This window comes from Eurosta solidaginis, unplaced genomic scaffold, assembly GCF_040869045.1.
Source record: "Eurosta solidaginis isolate ZX-2024a unplaced genomic scaffold, ASM4086904v1 ctg00001082.1, whole genome shotgun sequence".
Taxonomy (NCBI): Eukaryota; Metazoa; Arthropoda; class Insecta; order Diptera; family Tephritidae; genus Eurosta; species Eurosta solidaginis.
In genome coordinates this window covers 634,048-653,070 of record NW_027136920.1, presented here as the reverse complement: position 1 = coordinate 653,070, position 19,023 = coordinate 634,048, and the positions used below count along the sequence as shown (strand labels likewise).

Sequence of the window (19,023 nt, the reverse complement as noted above, 5' to 3'; positions counted from 1 at the left end):
ACCATTCCCGGTTCTCTTTCTTTATTAGTCCCTGGACTATATTTCCCCTTGATAGGACTTTTCTCAACCGTGCTGTTTCGCTGGAGTACTCTATGTCCTTATAGAAACTTTTCCATGTGTTTCTCTTCGCCCTGGTAATTTCACGGTTGTAGATCCTCAGTAGATCCCTGTACTCGTCCCGATACGCTTCGCTTTCCGCGGTCTTTGCGGGCTTAAACATTTCTTTTACCTGTCTTCTTAGAAGACTCAGCTCATTGCTTCACCATGGCGGCTTTGCTTTTCCTCTGAATCTTCTTAGAGGGCAAGCTTTGTTATACGAAGTCACAAGCGTCCTTGTTAGGAATTCATTAGACTCCTCCAGTTATTCCACATTGGCAACCTCTTTGGGTTGTCCCAGTTTCGTTTCTACCTGTTTCTGGAATTTAGTCCAGTTTGTTGACCTAGGGTTTCTAAAGGTTCGTCCCTTCTCTACCCTCTTTAGGGGGATGTTGAAGCTGATATACGCATGGTCGGAAAAGGATGGTCTATCAAGAACCATCCAATCATACCTTGATATATCACGTTCGGAGCTCAGTGTAATATCAAAAACATTGCTGGATGTTGAACCAATGTATGTAGGGAAATTTCCCCTGTTGGCTATCTGCAAATTGGTTTGCAGGATGTAACAAAATAGAGATTCGCCTCTCTCGTTCGTATCTGCTCCTCCCCACGCATTGTAGTGCGCATTTGCATCCGCGCCTATGACCAACCGCCCTTTGCGCCCTTCGTCCTGTACTAGCCTCTTGCACTCCATCGGTGGAACCTCCGCAGCATGGGCCATGTAGCAGGATGCCAGGATAAGTGTCTGCTTATTCCTTTGCTCAAAGGCCACCACTACGAGGTCCTCAGTAGTGTAATTAGGCAGCATATATGAATGCAGCTGTTTCCTTACCATTATTACAGCTCGCACCCGTGCTTTCGTTTGCGCATAGTAAACGCTAAATCCGCGCGCGCTAAGTCCAGAAACCTTTCCTCCCGGTGAGAGCCACGGCTCCTGGATCAGCGCTACGTCAAACGAACTCTACTCAAGGGTTAGGAGGAGTTCGCTCGACGCCACTTTACTGTGTTGGAGGTTTATCTGTAGGACTCGCAGCACCATTGGGCTGTTTGTCCCCCGGCAGCACCTTCGTCGTGACGTCGTCGTCCTCCCCTTGCTCTTTTGGTTTAGAGTGTTCGAAGCCCCCTTCAGCCTCTTGTAACTGTTGTGCCGGGTGCTCCTCTGTGGAACTGGCTGTTGGTCCTCTTCTAACACCTTCGCAACAAGAGTTTCAACCCTTTAACTTCAGATTATAATTATTTTGTCTCTCGTACCTTATTTTCGTTATACCTTTGAAGAATATATACGAATTAAAAAATAAGATAAATGTATAGACTAATTCATGGAAAGAAAGATACGTAATATATGTCGAGACCTCATGATTAATAGAGCAATTAAGGCAACGCTTGCCGCACTATATAGAAACGCTTAGAAAAATAGATTTCTTTTCGGTTGAAAACACATTGAGAATTGTAAAACCTCAAAGGTTTTCATATTTCACGAATGAAAAAAAAAAAAAAAAACAAGTATAGTACCTATGAAATAACGAGATTACAAATGCAGTGGAAAAATATCTATCTCAAAAATTGGAAAAATTGACTTCAACATTAAGTTTTTAACTCAGTTGAGCAGAGCTCACAGAGTATATTAACTTTGATTGGATAACGGTTGGTTGTGCAGGTATAAAGGAATCGAGATAGATATAGACTTCCATATATCAAAATCATCAGTATCGAAAAAAAATTTGATTGAACCATGTCCGTTCGTCCGTCCGTCCGTTAACACGATAACTTGAGTAAATTTTGAGGTATCTTGACGAAATTTGGTATGTAGGTTCGTGAGCACTCATCTCAGATCGCTATTTAAAAATAACGATATCGGACTATAACTACGCCCACTTTTTCGATATCGAAAATTTCGAAAAATCGAAAAAGTGCGATAATTCATTACCAAAGACGGATAAAGCGATGAAGCTTGGTAGGTGGGTTGAACTTATGACGCAGAATTGAAAATAAGTAAAATTTTGGGCAAAGAAGGTAATTTAGAAGTTTTGCAAGCTGTAATTTGGCAGTCGTTGAAGATAGCATGATGAAATTTGGCAGGAACGTTACTCCTATAACTATATGCATGCTTAATAAAAATAAGCAAAATCGGAGAACGACCACGCCCACTTTTAAAAAACAATTTTTTTTAAAGTGAAATTTTTACAAAAAATGTAATATCTTTACAGTATATAAGTAAATTATGTCAACATTCAACTCCAGTAATGATATGGTGCAACAAAATACAAAAATAAAAGAATGGGCGTGGCTCCGCCCTTTTTCATTTGATTTGTCTATGATACATTTAATGCCATAAGTCGAACAAAAATTTACCAATCCTTGTGAAATTTGGTAGGGTCTTAGATTCTAGGACGATAACAGTTTTCTGTGAAAAAGGGCGAAATCGGTTGAAGCCACGCCCAGTTTTTTTACACAGTCGACCGTCTGTCCTTCCGCTCGGCCGTTAACACGATAACTTGAGCAAAAACCGATATATCTTTACTTAACTCAGTGCACATAATTATCTGAACTCACTTTGTATTGATATAAAAAATGGCCGAAATCCGACTATGACCACGCCCAATTTTTCGATATCGAAAATTACGAAAAATTAAAAAAATGCCATAATTCTATACCAAATACGAAAAAAGGGATGAAACATGGTAATTGGATTGGCTTAACGCAAAATATAACTTTAGGAAAAAACTTTGTAAAATGGGTGTAACACCTACCATATTAAATAGAAGAAAATGGAAAAAGTTCTGCAGGGCGAAATCAAAAGCTTTCATGGAAGGAATACTGTTCGTGGTATTACATATATAAATAAATTCGCGGTGCCCGACAGATGATGTTCTGGGTCACCCTGGTCCACATTTTGGCGATATCTCGAAAACGCCTTCACATATACAACTACCACCCCTCCCTTTTAAAATTCTTATTGATACCTTTAATTTGACACCCATATTGTACAAACACATTATAGAGTCACCCCTGGTCCACCTTTATGGCGATATATCGAAAAGGCGTACACCTATAGAACTAAGGCCCACTCCCTTTTAAAATACTCATTATCACCTTTCATTTGATACCCATATCGTACAAACAAATTCTAGAGTCACCCCTGGTCCACCTTTATTTCGATATATCGAAAAGGCGTCCACCTATAGAACTAAGGCCCACTCCCTTTTAAAATACTCATTAACACCTTTCATTTGAGACGCATATCATAAACAAATTCTAAAGTCACCCCTGGTCCACCTTTATGGCGATATCTCGAAAAGGCGTCCACCCATAGAACTAAGGCACACTCCCTTTTAAAATACTCATTAACACCTTTCATTTGATACACATATTGTACAAACGCATTCTAGAGTCATCCCTGGTCCACTTTTGGCGATATCTCGAAAAGGCGTCCACCTATAAAACTAAGGCCCACTCCCTTTTAAAATACTCATTAACACCTTTCATTTGATACCCATATCGTACAAACAAATTCTAGAGTGACCCCTGGTCCACCTTTATGGCGATATCTCGAAAAGGCGTCCACCTATAGAACTAAGGCCCACTCCCTTTTAAAATACTCATTAACACCTTTCATTTGATACCCATATCGTACAAACAAATTCTAGAGTCACCCCTGGTCCACCTTTATGGCGATATCTCGAAAAGCCGTCACCCTATAGAACTAAGGCCCAATTCCTTTTAAAATACTCATTAACACCTTTCTTTTGATACCCATATCGTACAAACAAATTCTAGAGTCACCCCTGGTCCAACTTTATGGCGATATCTCGAAAAGGCGTCCACCTATAGAACTGAGGCCAACGCCCTTTTAAAAAACTCATTAACACCTTTCTGTTGATACCCATATCGTACAAACAAATTCTAGAGTCACCCCTGGTCCACCTTTATGGCGATATCTCGAAAAGGCGTCCACCTATAGAACTGAGGCCAACGCCCTTTTAAAAAACTCATTAACACCTTTCTGTTGATACCCATATCGTACAAACAAATTCTAGAGTCACCCCTGGTCCACCTTTATGGCGATATCTCGAAAAGGTGACCACCTATAGAACTATGGCCCACTCCCTCTTAAAATACTCTTTAATACCTTCCATTTGATACACATGTCATACAAACTCATTCCAGGGTTACCCTAGGTTCATTTTCCTACATGGTGATTTTCCCTTATTTTGTCTCCATAGCTCTCAACTGAGTATGTAATGTTCGGTTACACCCGAACTTAGCCTTCCTTACTTGTTGGTTTTTTGTTAAACAATATAACAGTATAATTCCAAAAGCTTATCGATTTTGTGCTGTCACTAAGAATTGCTGAAGTTGGAAGAACGTTTTCAAACATGAGTTTGATTAAAAGCAAGCACAGAAACAAAATGAGTTTAGTTATGTTGAATTCGCTTCTGACAATAAGAAGTGGTCTTAAGCGACTGAATAAATGCTGCCATGACTTTAAAATAAGCAACGATCTCTTAAGATTAATGAACACAAAAAATATTTATGAGTGTAGCAAAAATAATAATTCATCTTCTGAGGACGAAATCATAGATTTTGAAGCCTAAGGCCCTTCAGACATATCTCGTCCCAACATAAACTTGATTATCGCACACGTGTATTTTAATGGTGATTCGTACACACGTAGGACGTTAAAATTTAAATTAATTTTCATCGGCCAACATTTTGGCGTGTCGTATTTTTGGCGAACCTATAGACGTGTCGTCATTGTAGTAGTGTGAAAAATACTTCTTACTTTTTAATGATACCTTACCGCAAATGGCAAAACGAAAGTTAAAAATGTATTTTTGTTATTAAAAATTATAAAATGAACTATAAAAACAGTATTATTTATGTACTCTCTTGTACCTTATTTATTTTTTTTTTGTTAGTTTTCTATAACTTTGCTTAAGTTTGATTTGAAATAAATGTGAAAACTTACATATACTTTTAGCTATTTTTGCAAAAGGTTTTGGATTTTCTTGAAGAAATTTAGCTCTTTCTATCCCTTTTTTCTAGATTCTAGCCCCAAAGAAATGTTTTGTGTGGCAATACTGGATACGTTACTACATTTAGCATTTACCGCAAAAGATATATATTGTTAAAAATTTATTTACATATATCGCTCATTTGCTGCAACGTCGGCATAACTCAAAAAACACGACTTTTGAGTTAATAACGTATAAACGTACCCAATATCATGATCTGTGTTGTATAAAAAAAATCTTCGTGATCAGTTAAAAATTTAGCACGTGTTATAGAAATGAAAATATGCCTTTATATGGCCAATTTTCCGGCAGCTAACGTTACATTCGCATGGAGTTTTTATTTAGTTTATACGAAATAATAACAAAAATGTTAGAAACGTCAAAGTTTCTTCTACTTATGCTATCAGGTAGACCTATACCTTCATTTTAAGAGTAAAATTAATTTGATGACTACCATACCGTAAAAGTTATAAGCGCGTGAAACGCACTGCTAACGTAACATCATTTGGAAGTGAGATCAAGATACAGATCATGTTTGGTTTAATGTCTGCGAACTTGCTAAGACAATCATCCCAATTTTACTTCCTGTTATATAGCAAGGATGCCACAAGGTCATGGCATACCGCTTAACCAAAATCTTTAGGATTTTTTAACGTAATTTAACATAAAATAAGGCACTGCCTACGTTACACAAAGCACTGCTAACGTTACACGTGCGAAAACTGAGTATCTCTACATATAATAAAATTGTAACCGTTGATCTCTGTACATTGCAGATATACAGAAAATAAAAAAAGGAGCCAGTGGAATCCAAATGAACAGTTTTAAAATTTCTGTCGGTCTTACTGTCTGTCTGTCTTTATGTTTGTGCGCGGGTCACAAAAAATTGGAATGATGGAATTGAATGAAACTTTCACCATTGCATTACTAGATGTCTACTTTAACCCTCTAACCGGCCAATTTTTGTTTTCAATGAAAAAACTCATACCTATTAATTCTAGTGCGATAAACTCGAATTTGAAGTCAGATTACCAAAACAGTTAATAATTTTTTCCCCAGGGCTGAAAAACCCCACTCCGCCTTTAGGCGGACCTGCCTGTTTACGGGTACTTGAAATGAACGAGAAAGAATTTTCTTATGTATTTTTATTAACAAAAAACGTTAAAAGAGTATTGAATTATTGTTTATGGAATAATTGGAAACATTTATTTTTAGCTGATAAGCATACGTAAGATTATATTTTGTGCAAAATATTTGAGTTTCTGATTTACAACCAGGCATTTTGCACACCCTTTATTGCTCCGATCCAAAGAATCAGGTATATGATCAATGCCATCGTAAAGAATATCAATCGGTGGTGCGTTGGTTTTTTTATTCGGCTTCCATTGGTCACTTGGAGAAGCACTAGCTGGTCGCCCCACTGGTCTCCTTAAAAGTTTTTGAGAGCTACAAAGTATCTCAAGTACTTTAACTCGAAAATCCGGGAGTTTCACATTTGTAAGCTGATGATTTGCGGTAATTCGACGATAGAGCAGGTATGCACTTACCATTGCCATATCTATAAGATGATAAAATATATTAAGCGTCCACTTCCTCGTTTTCATCCGAATATAATAGCGTCCTAGTAAGGCGCCCATGAGATCAACTCCCCCGCCCCCCCCCCCCCCCCCCCCCCCCATATGATAGTTGTGTAATAATATTAGGGCAGGCCATTTCAATATATTGCTTATAATTCCTGTCGTATCTAATTGTCTTTCTTGGTGGCATTTCATCAGATGCAACTCTAAACTGCTTTACACCTGCGTATGTTGAAGCCAAGACAACGGCTTTTGTGTCCTTCTATACAACAGTAGTTATTTCAATACCATAAGCAGTACCCAGAAACTCTTCTGAATAACCTCGATCTTTTTTGCAAACATCTTTATCCTTAGACAGCTTGCAGGTTGGAATTCGATTGGCACCTTCCTACCTAGGGATAGAATTCCTCGACTTCGCAAGTAAACCAAAAGTGGAAGCGATGTGTAAAAGTTATCAAACTACAATTTGTAGTTCTTAAAATCAGGGATCGTTTGTGACAAACGAACAACGACATTTGAGGTTGCCCCCAAATCAGGGACGCCTTCAAATACATCATTGTCGCCTGCACCTTTACAAAATTCAAATCTGTACGCGAACCCGAATGAGTCGCCTGGGCAAATAACTTTTTTCCATATTTGTGTGGTTTAGCTGGCATGTATTATCTCAAAGCACACATCATCTTCATATGAGCTGCATTCGGTTAGTAGTTTTTGCGAGAAAGTCGTTAGTAGAAGCATTTCCTAGTTCCTGAATGTAATTATCAATTTGCTCAAAATCCCTATCTGATATAACTAACTCTTCAGTTTCACTCCCGTCTTCGCTTATCTCATCTTCAGAACGGTCATCGTCGTCACCTAAAGCTTCCATGAATTCTGCAATTTCTTCATCAGACAACTGTGACAACTTGAGCCTTTTGGAGTAATCCATTTCAGTAATATAAGTTCGTCTACTGAAGAACAAACGTATGGTTAGTATGATTTTCGCTATAAAAAAACCAGCGGAGTAGGCAACTCCGCCTTTAGGCAGACTATACGTTTTGGCCAATAATACTATAATCTTTTTTTATAATTCCGCATCATATTCACATATTTCAATCTTTAACAATTAGTCTACTTACCAATAATTTTTTTTTTGACGATCGAAACATGTTTTATCACTTATATTATAGTTACCAAAACCACTTCTTGCAAAAATAATATTTGTAGTCAGTGCACTCTATTTTTCCAACTAGAATGATTATAACGGCACCCTGCTAACACTTACAACTTTAAAATCAAGGCAGCCGCATTGATCTAATAATTAGCGAACATGATGCATTAAAAATTGTACGAAAAAATTGGAGGTACACATGTTTTACCAGTTTAATCTAACCCCGCCTAAAGGCGGGCTTGCCGGCTAGAGGGCCTAAGATTTAAGATATCCCTTATTTCGATAGCTCAACCAATTTTGGAGTTATCGACCAATATGTGGACCAAGGGTGATCCAAAATGTGTTAGTACAATATGGATATCAAATAAAAGGTACTGATGAGTGCTGCAATAAGTAATTCTATTAAATTCAATATCTCGAATGGTTTCCGAGATATCTCCTTAAATATTGGAGGGAAATGGATAAGGTTTGTAAGATTCATTGAGACCTTCATCCTAATTTTACTTTATGATATATCGCATGGCTGTGACAAGGCTGGTTGTGATTGTATTACACAAAGCATGGAACGTTACAGTTACGAAAATTGAGTAAGCAAATTTAATTATTCTCGAAATAATTTCTGTTTTTTTCGTTGGCGAACGTAGATGGGCTTGAACTGCCTTAGAGACAGCCTTTCCTAGCGACTGGACAGATTTGTAGGCCGTGTGGCGTTCACTCTTATCATCGTCGCTAACAGCTACATTTTCATGATTGACTTTAGCCAATCTCATTCCTGCCCGACACTTTCTTACCCTCTCACGAACAGCTTCTCGATTTGCTTTTTGAATTTCATTCATAGCTTTCAGTGGTAATTTTTTCACATCCGCTCTCTTTTTTCCCTATATTTTTTCAATAATACCGCTTGTTGTTTTTTTTTTTTGTAGTCCCCATATTGAGGCGAGTTCTTCAAGTTTTCTTTATATTTTTTATTTTGCTGAGCTTTCCTCTCCTGTGTAAGAGAACGGAAAGGAACAATTTTATTTTAAATAAAAAATCACTGCTAACGTTACATATTAGTTAAGCTAACAATGTCTTCAAATCTTTGGAAATTTAACTTTTTTTAATTGAACCGTGAGATATACGTGTAATATTAAAAAAATATATAAACAAATTAAATTAAAACGTATTTTAACATGTTTTAAAAAAAACTTTTTTGGTTTTGCACTGCTAACGTTGCATACGATTTTTGCGGCATTTATTTTTCACATAACTGCTAGTTGGAACATAACTTTTTTAAAAACTTTACGCGTTATGATATTATAGCTAATTTTCTAATAGATAAAACTTGAACTGCTAAATTCAGTCGCAACAAACACGTTGTATTTACCTTTTTGTTTGCTGAACTACTTCCGACCATATTTTTTTTTTTATTCACAACGTTTTATAAAAAGAGCAAAAGGTTAATTTAAAACGACTAAAATTGAATGACACTATTTTCAACAGCTACTATAATATATCATGAACCCCGCAAGATCCCAGTGCTTGGAATATTAGACCAAAAAAAAAAAAAACTATTTGGTTTACTTTCCCAGAAAATCGGTCATATGCGCAACATATGGCAGTTAAAATCTTTGAATGGCTCTCCTGAAAAATTGTGTTTTTTGAGTTATGACGACGTTGCAGCAAATGAGCGATATGTATACTTGCAGGTTAATATTCAACCTATGTATATATTAATGTTAATTTAATTTTCTTTTACAGGCCTTGCCATATTGCCTTTCGCTAATTTACACTACTTTATGATAAATCTTCCACGCCCATCATATTTTTAACAGAGAGGACGCTCGTTATTTGCATACATTTAAATATACGTTACATACATACACGTGATTTGGAATTCGTGTTCTATTAGTACACATACATAAAAATGTATTAAAGAAGAGAAATAAGCGCATTAGCCATGATTTCGTGCTAGAAATGTGAAGAAGCATTTAAAGTCTAATAACACAGATATTGAAAAAGGCACCATAATCTAGTGTAAAGCAGTAAACATAGAAAATACAAAGTGGCATGAGCGATCTATCAGCATTTCGTAAATATGATGATAACGAGTGCAGTGGGCCTAGACCACCAGTACCCGGAGAAGAAAGTAGAGCTAAAAAGGTAACTAAGAAAATAGCGTTTATACATATGTATTTATAATATATGGTATTGGAATATGATAATCACCACGGAAGTATTTATTCAAAGGCATTTTTTTGATGTCAAACAATATGGTAAATAATATAATTAAAAAAATGTTTTCAAGTTAAACGGTTTTATTGAAAACAATACTTACATTAAGTAATAATAATACTAAAAGATAGAAAATAATTAGGTATGTCCTAGCTACTCGCCATCACACACCTCATGAATCTAGGGCGTTGATCAGACAAATAAATAAAAGCGTGGGTCGCGTCAAATTTCTATTGAAAATCAACCGCTCATATCTTTACAAATCATATTTTCATATATGTAAGTAGGATCCTACGATTGTAATGGTAAGGTAACCCGATCTGGACGAATGTATTGTATAACATTTTCGTAATTAATTATTGGAGCTTTCAAGTTTTGTAAAAAATAATAGGATCCTAAGATTGTAATAGTAAGGTGGACTGATCTGGACGAATGTACTGTATAACATTTTAATAATTAAACATAGTAGCTTTTAAGTTTTGTAAACAATAACGAATGTAAAAAAATGTATAAAAGGAGAAATCATTTGTAAAATTGTATGAGTTCAATTCTATCGTCAAATCAAATTGTACTTCTATTTTTAAACGTTTTTAAATAAAATAAATACATTTTTATAAAGTAAAAACCGAAAATCCCATAAATTGGTGGCTGAACCGAATTGTCGTGAAAAAGCTTAACTATTCAAAATCGCCTAATTTTTATTTTATTCAAATATTTTCGCGAATCGAAATGTTTTAAAAGAACTGATAATCCGCTTAATACAAGAAACGAAATTTTCAAGAACGTACATCGTATAAATTGAAAGGGATAACTTATCCGAAAACTGTTTGTGTGCTAAAAGCGAGAAAATATGAAAGATGCTGAAAACTAATTTGCAATCAATTGAAAAGGAGTCTAACTAAAGAGGTCAAAGGGAGAAAGAAGAGGACAAAAAAGGAAAAGAATGGTAATGCAAGAGAAAGCCTAGAAAGGGATTTAAAGAAGCAAATAAGAAGGTCAAAAAGAAGAAGAATGATGATTCAAGAGGCAGCCTAGAAGGGGATTTAAAGAAGATTTCTAGGGGAACGGAGTTAACCGATTTTGCCGTCAAGCGAAAGAGGAAGGAAGGAAAAGATATTCCAAAAAGGAAGAAGGAAATAAATACGAAGAAAGAAGAAAATATATGCGAAAGAAGAAGAAGAGAAGAAATACGAAAGAAAAGAAATGAAAACAGATAAGTAAAATAGCAGTAGAGAAGAAATTACATTTGTATTAATACATCAAAAATATACATCAAAAATATAAACTCATTGCCTTGCAGATGCCGTTCGGAGTCGGCATAAAACATGTAGGTCCCGTCCGGCCGATTTGTAGGGAAAATCAATAGGAGCACGACGCGAATTGGAAGAGAAGCTCGGCCTTAGATCTCTTCGGAAGTTATCGCGCCTTACATTTATTTTTTTTATGTTGAAGTTTTATGTGATAGATGGAGATGCAATTGATTATGAAGTCATTATAGGAAATACAATTTTTGAGTTTGTTGACATGAAAATTACTAAGAACCGTGTTGAATGCTTTAAGAATTTCAGCATGAAAGGGCATGAAAACTACAAAGAACAAAAATTTATAGAAAAGGACGGCGATGAATTACTTAATGAATTCAGCTATCTTTTCACCTTAATGTTGTACATTCATGTGAAGTTAAAAAGCTGATGAATGAGTACGTCACATTTTCAAAGCTCAGTGGAAATGAAAATAGTTTTAAGCGATGGCACTCCTGTTTTCCAACGGCCTAGAAGAATTTCTTTTGATGGTCAGCGTGTAGTAGATAAACAAGTTTCGGATTGGTTGCGCGATGGTATTATACAGCCAAGTACATAGAGCTAAGAAGGTAAGTACACAAAAAGCAAGTACACACACACACAGCGTGTCTATAGTATGAATAAGTGCATGTGTAGCGGTGTGACTTTTATGTTAAATTTTTTATATTAAAATGATTTTTTAATTTTTTTTTTATTTATGGATAACAGTGCATATAATTTGTCTACCTTAGATTTTTGGTTTAGCAGAAAACGGTTCCACATTTTTTCATCTTGTCTATTTATATATAAGATATAAAACATTTTAGATATCTTTTGGAAGGGCGACAATTTACAGTTTATACGAACCATAAACCTTTGACTACTGCTTTAAATTCAAAAACAGAACGAAGTCCTAGACAAACGAGACACTTGGAATTTATAGCACAATTTATTGATGACATACAATACATTAAAGGAGAATCCAATGTTTTAGCAGAGCTTTTGAGGTTAATGCAATATATAATACAGAACTGAATTTTAAAACTTTACACTGAACAACAAAAAGATGATGACTTAAATCAACTTGTATCTGATTCTCAATATCTAAATTTAAAACTAATTTCCCATTTTAAATTTTAATATTTGGTGTGAAATTTCAGGAGAAACTCCTAGGCCATTTGTACCGAGTAATTTGCGAAAAACAGTATTTGATCTTTTACATAGAATAGCACATCCGGGTACAAGAGCTACACGACGGCTCATAGTTAAAAAATATTATTGGCCTAATATGAATAAGGATATTAATATTTGGTCAAAAGAGTGTGTTAATTGTCAAAAGTATAAAGTTTATCGTCATACAAAATCCCCTGTTGTCAAAATTCAATTTCCCAAGAATAGATTTGAACACATCCATTTAGATAAAGTTGGACCATTACCTATTTCAAAAGGACATCGCTTTATTTTAACGATTATTGATGAATATACTTGTTGGTCTAAAGGAATATGCATTAAAAGATATTTCAGCAACTACAAATGCAAATAAGTTTTTTAGAGAATATATTTCTCGGTTTGGAGTTCCGTTAAAGATAACAATTGATCAAGGTAGCCAATTTATATCGAAATTGTTTTCAGAGTTAACTAAATTACTTGGTAGTCACCAAATTACAACATCCGCATATCACCATCAAGGAAATGGTATGGTTGAAAGGTTTCATAGCCAATTAAAGACTATAATAATAGCTAGAGAGGACACAAATTACTTGGTTTGCGATCTATTTACAAAGAAGATATTTTGGCTACACCGGCGGTAATGGTTTTCGGTCAGAATTTACGTTTGCCAGCTAAAAATTTCTCATCAACTGAAATTTTAAGTAATCTACATGAACATTTTCGAAATGTTAGATCAAATTTAAGTCATCATAAAGATTCTGATACTGGAATTTACGTTCCAAAAGATCTTCAACCTTTAAAATTAGCATTTGTTCGAGTCATTAATAAACATTCATTACAAAAACCATATGAAGGACCTTACAAAATTGTGGAAAAAGATCAAAAATGTTTTAAACTTGAAATAGATAATAAAATTAAAACTCTTCCTATTGATATTGTTACGAATATTAGCAAAACTAAGGGTGCTGCCAACTCTAAGCTGGTGCTAAACAGTGATATCATGCACATCCATAGATCAATCATTATGTATCTACTACATAACCGAAATAATAATTGCGTCTACACATATGTACCATGTACGTATACGAGCAGCGGAGAGTCAATGCACAAACACATGCATATATCTGAGATACTCCTGAAAGTATGCAATGAGAAAAACTATAAAATCATGCAATTGTAGTTACAGCTGAGAAGTTTGAGAGCTGCTGAACTAGTAGATTCTGGAAGCGCCTAGAAGATGCGAACGTTGAAATCCGAGAGTATAAAAGGCGGCAATTGTAGAGGCGCTGGAATTCAGTTTGATTTGAGGTTTCGATTCAGACGCTATCTATCGAGCAATAGCAGTATTATTTTGATAGTAGAATTTCATTTGAGCTATCAATCAGTTTGGTTATTAAGCAAGCTATTAGTTGCAAAGTTTGAGTGTTATTGTGAAGTACTTTAATAAAGGCCATTTTGCATTATTAAATATTGGAGTTATTTATTCAACAGTTTAGTGATTCGAACTCAGCAGAAGATTGCAAATAAGGGGAATTGCAAGTAAATTCGTTACAATTGGTGTCAGAAGAGGAATTGTTGAATAAATTCCAGACAAGGACAACAAAGACATGGCAAAGTTCAGTGAATTCAAGATCCAGCAACTGAAGAAGGAGTTGGAGAGCCGTGGATTGAATACAACCGGCATTAAACTCGAACTTCAGGCACGACTACGAGAGGCAATGGAATTAGAAGGAATTGACGTGGAAGAGTATGACTTTCATCTTGAAGGCGAGGAAACCACAAAAATGGAAGAGACAGTTAGGCAGACAGTACGAGCACAGACTTGAACAAGATTTTGGCTGCAATATCTGCTCAAACATCGACAGTGGCTTCTCAACTGGAATCGCAAAATACAGATATAACATCTCAACTGGCATCTCAACTAGAAGAACAGAAAACTTATATGTCATCTCAACTAGAAGAACAGAAAACGTATATGTCATCACAGATGGAATCGCAGGAGAACCGTATAACATCGAAGATTGAAGCACAAGGAACACGAATATCCGAAATGCCGGCACAAATATCAGCGCAGATCTCTGCACAACTGGAAGAGCAAGAAGGACGTATTTCTTCGAAGATGGAGGCGCAAGACACAAAAATTTTGCAACTTGAGAACAAAATCGATGCCGAGATTGAAACATTGCGAGGTCATATACAGGAGTTGCAACTAATTCGCCCAGTTGTTTCAGCAAGCAATACGAAGGTAAAAACTCCATCTTTTGACGGCTCTGTTCCTTTCCAGGTCTTTAAGCTACAGTGTGAGAAGACCGCAACAGTGAACAACTGGAATGCTGAAGATAAAGTTGCTGCACTATTCATGGCGTTGAAAGGGCCTGCAGCTGAGATTTTACAAATCATTCCAGAGGGCGAACGGAACTGTTATGAAGCATTGATGGGCGCTCTAGAGAGACGATACGGAACTGAGCATAGGAGACAGATATACCAAATGGAGTTGCTGAACCGCTTCCAGAGGCCTGGTGAAACATTACAAGAGTTTGCGTCGGATATTGAAAGGCTAGCACATTTAGCGAATGCGGACGCACCCGTGGAATACACTGAACAGCGTCGCTTCTGTGTAAGCCAATTTTCAAAGCACGCCGTGTGGAAGTAGAAAGGCCAGAGTGGGTAGACGCAATATTGGAGGCGCTGAAAGGATCGCAAAAGCGGAGTGAAAAAGTTATCAAATGCTTCAAATGCGGGAAGTCCGGTCACATTGCACGTCATTGCGATCTTGGTCCTAATAGTTCCAACAATGTGGGTGGCCGTAAACGCAAAGCTGGAGGAGATGAGCAAGAGCGAGTAAGATGTAGAGATCGAGAGCTAGATCCAGCTATTGAATGCCCTGTGATATCTGTGTTGCAAATTGGTAGAAAATTGAGCAGTCTTACCGTCAGAGGGAATGTGGATGGTAAAGAACTTGTACTGACTGTAGATACGGGCGTATCTCATTCCTTGATCCGATCTGACTTTGTCAACAGGAGAATAAAAGCGTTACCTAAAGCAAGGTTGCGTACGGTCACTGGCGAGTATAACCAAGTTCAGGGAGAAGTGATATGTGAAGTCTTGATTGGAAAGGTCATGGTTCTACACAAATTCGTTGTGGCGAAGATCGTTGAAGAAGTCATATTGGGAGTAGACTTCTTGGTTGATAATGACATCAAGATCGATATGCAGAGAAGGGTGATACGTTACGAGAACCAGGATATACCACTTAACTTCAAGTTGGTGAATTGTTCAGTAGTAATCGAGTAATGGTGGAGAAGACTCGACAAAGGCCACGAAAGTCAAAAGAAAAGGTTGATGGATCGAATGGGCCAAATAAAGCGAAATTAAAAGTACCTGCGAGAAAAAGACTGGCATTGACAAACCCTAATGGACGCACTAAAACAACTGAAAGAATTTTTCAGAAAGAATGCAAGGGTGGTTTCAAGCCATTGCGCACTACTGTTGTGAAACATCAAGACGATAATGATGATGCAAAGTCAATCTGTCAAGTGCAAGCTCTGCGAAGAAGTTCATTGGCCAAACAACAGAGTGCGAGGGAACGATCAAGAATAATGAGTAGTAAGACGAAACGCAGGTACAAGGAGAACAAAAATTCAGAAGGTTTCTTGGAGGGAGAATTGGTACTGTTAAACAACCCTCACCGGCGGAAAGGTGTTCCAGCCAAATTTCGGTGCTGTTGGGAAGGCCCGTACAAAGTTGTGAAGAAGATCAGTGATACCATCTACCGCATACAAACCACTAGGAAACCACGGATTTGGAGATGCTAGCGGCGTTTAGATCGGGAGATTTGTCTGATCGGGACGATCAGACTTGGGTGGAGGGCAGTGTTACGAATATTAGCAAAACTAAGGGGTGCTGCCAACTCTAAGCTGGTGCTAAACAGTGATATCATGCACATCCATAGATCAATCATTATGTATCTACTACATAAACGAAACAATAATTGCGTCTACACATATGTACCATGTACGTATACGAGCAGCGGAGAGTCAATGCACAAACACATGCATATATCTGAGATACTCCTGAAAGTATGCAATGAGAAAAACATAAAATCATGCAATTGTAGTTACAGCTGAGAAGTTTGAGAGCTGCTGGACTGTAGATTCTGAAAGCGCCTAGAAGATGCGAACGTTGAAATCCGAGAGTATAAAAGGCTGCAATTGTAGAGGCGCTGGAATTCAGTTTGATTTGAGGTTTCGATTCAGACGCTATCTAGCGAGCAATAGTAGTATTATTTTGTTAGTAGAGTTTCATTTGAGCTATCAATCAGTTTGGTTATTAAGCAAGCTATTCGTTGCAAAGTTTGAGTGTTATTGTGAAGTACTTTAATAAAGGCCATTTTGCATTATTAAATATTGCAGTTATTTATTCAACAGTTTAGTGATTCGAACTCAGCAGAAGATTGCAAATAAGGGGAATTGCAAGTAAATTCGTTACAATATATTAAAACCTGCAATAATTGAAACAACAAACGCAAACAACACCAAGAATTTACATAAAAAGAGAGTTACGTTCAATTTGTTTAATGTTAAATTTTCTTGAAGGGGGAGTAATGTAGGGTTCTTATTATTTTTATTTAACTTTGTATTTAGTTACTTTGAACTTTGTAATTTTAAAATTCTATCAATATTTTAATTTTCAATTTTCAAAAATTTTCATGATGGTGAAAAATTTAAAAAGATATTGACGCATACATTTAGACCTATTCTTTATTGAATAAAAGGTTCATTATATATAAAATTAAAAGTGGTTTCAATCACCAAATATGCATAAAATTGTTTGATAGAAAACGACTACGGTAGTACCTCTATCAAAGCGCACAATGTTCTGCACTAAGCCATCTGAGGGGCTCAACGACGGGGATTTTTAGAAGGTAACCAGTGGAGACCATCATTGCATTATCCAGCCTTTGGCTCTAAGGTTGCTTCGGAGGCGCTCGATATGCAGTGGTCCTTCGTCACCAACAAGGAACCGCACGAAATATATAAGTACAGAATAATAAAACTATAAGTAGAAAACCAAACTTCCATTCCCCTCACAGTAGGGCGCACTGCTGTACCTTAAGTACCATAAAAGTGAAAATTTTCATAATTAAAATCTCGTAAGGAAAATATATCCCGCCAAAATCTAAGAAAGCCCGCCAAAAATCATACTTCTCGGCTGCATTATATATGTATATACATAACACACCCCCACACAGAAAAAAGAAAATATAAAAGCGGTAAATATCCCCAACGCACAGTAGGTCAGTACCTACAACAATTTTCGCCTCCCTTTAAACATTCAAATACTGTGCACACCCATCATAAATACAGTCCACTACGCCCCATAAAATATTTATTCATTTATCAATTCATACGCTTATAACTCAATAACCTTACATATATATCCCTATTGTACTCCGCGTTACGGTTATTAGATAAGCAAATACATTTAAAGAGTACGAAAAAGAATTTAGTTGGCACAGTGGGCACGGTTCATAAATTCTCGACATAAAATATTGTACATAGCCGAAGTCAAACCAACTAACCGAGCTTAGACCAGGCCCAAAATCACATACCGATATAAAAATACTCCCTCGAAAGGTAGTATTAAGGAAAAAAATAAATAAATTTAATCAGCTCTGTCCCCTTGAACAAATCTCTCACAATAAAGAAAGCTCTTCCTTTATTAAAATGTCCAGTTCAGTCGCTAATAAGTTCATCTGCGAAACGGATATTTTCACAGACTACTGCACTAGGTTCCGCTCAACGTCCCTACAGGATAATACCGGGTCAGCCATAGCAGTAAAGGACAAAAACATCGACCTATTTTGGGCGAGAGTCAAGCGCGCCTATGATGCGGTAGTAGAAACCGAAGACGATGACCTTTCCCAAGTTTTCAAATCCTCTGCCTTCGGGAAATATAGGGCATTTTTAATAGCATATGAGGACACCAAAACCCAAATCGGTGATCAAATCCTCAAGGTAATGAGTAATCCAGTCCCCGCTACAACCACCACTCCCCATGAGAGTTCCGGGATGCATCTCAAAGTACCTGCCTTTGACACCGAAGTCTTCTACGGGAGTTATGATCATTGGCCGTCCTTCCGTGACATGGTCCCTGCGGTCTATATCAACCACCCAAAACTCTCGAGCGCCCAAAAACTATACCATCTCAGGTACAAGACCCAAGGAAAAGCCGGCCAGATAGTAAAGCAATTTCCCATTAGCGATGACAACTTTGCTCTGGCGTGGGAAGCCCTGAAATCCCGATATAAAAATAAAAGAGTCTTGGTCGAAAATCAAATCAAAGTCCTCATGAACGTCAAGGCCATTCAGACTGAAAACAGCGAAGATATCCAGTGATTGCAATTTTGCTTGCAAATTTTAGCAACCCAACAAGTATCGACAGAGAGTTGCGACCCCATTTTAATTTATTTGGTAACCTTCAAACTCCCAGAAAATACTGTTGCGCTTTGGGAGCAA

General features: G+C 36.8%; 1 protein-coding gene across 3 annotated transcripts in view; it reads left to right on the top strand.

Moving 5' to 3' along the window:
• LOC137235799 (axin-like) overlaps window positions 1-19,023 on the top strand; it is a 647,628-nt gene that overhangs the window by 17,289 nt on the left and 611,316 nt on the right. For all 3 annotated transcript variants that reach the window (XM_067758632.1, XM_067758630.1, XM_067758631.1), the window contains exon 2: window positions 9,582-9,983. In XM_067758632.1, the coding sequence (XP_067614733.1) occupies window positions 9,891-9,983 (93 nt within the window). In that variant the 5' untranslated portion in view covers window positions 9,582-9,890. The remainder of the gene's footprint in view (window positions 1-9,581; window positions 9,984-19,023) is intronic.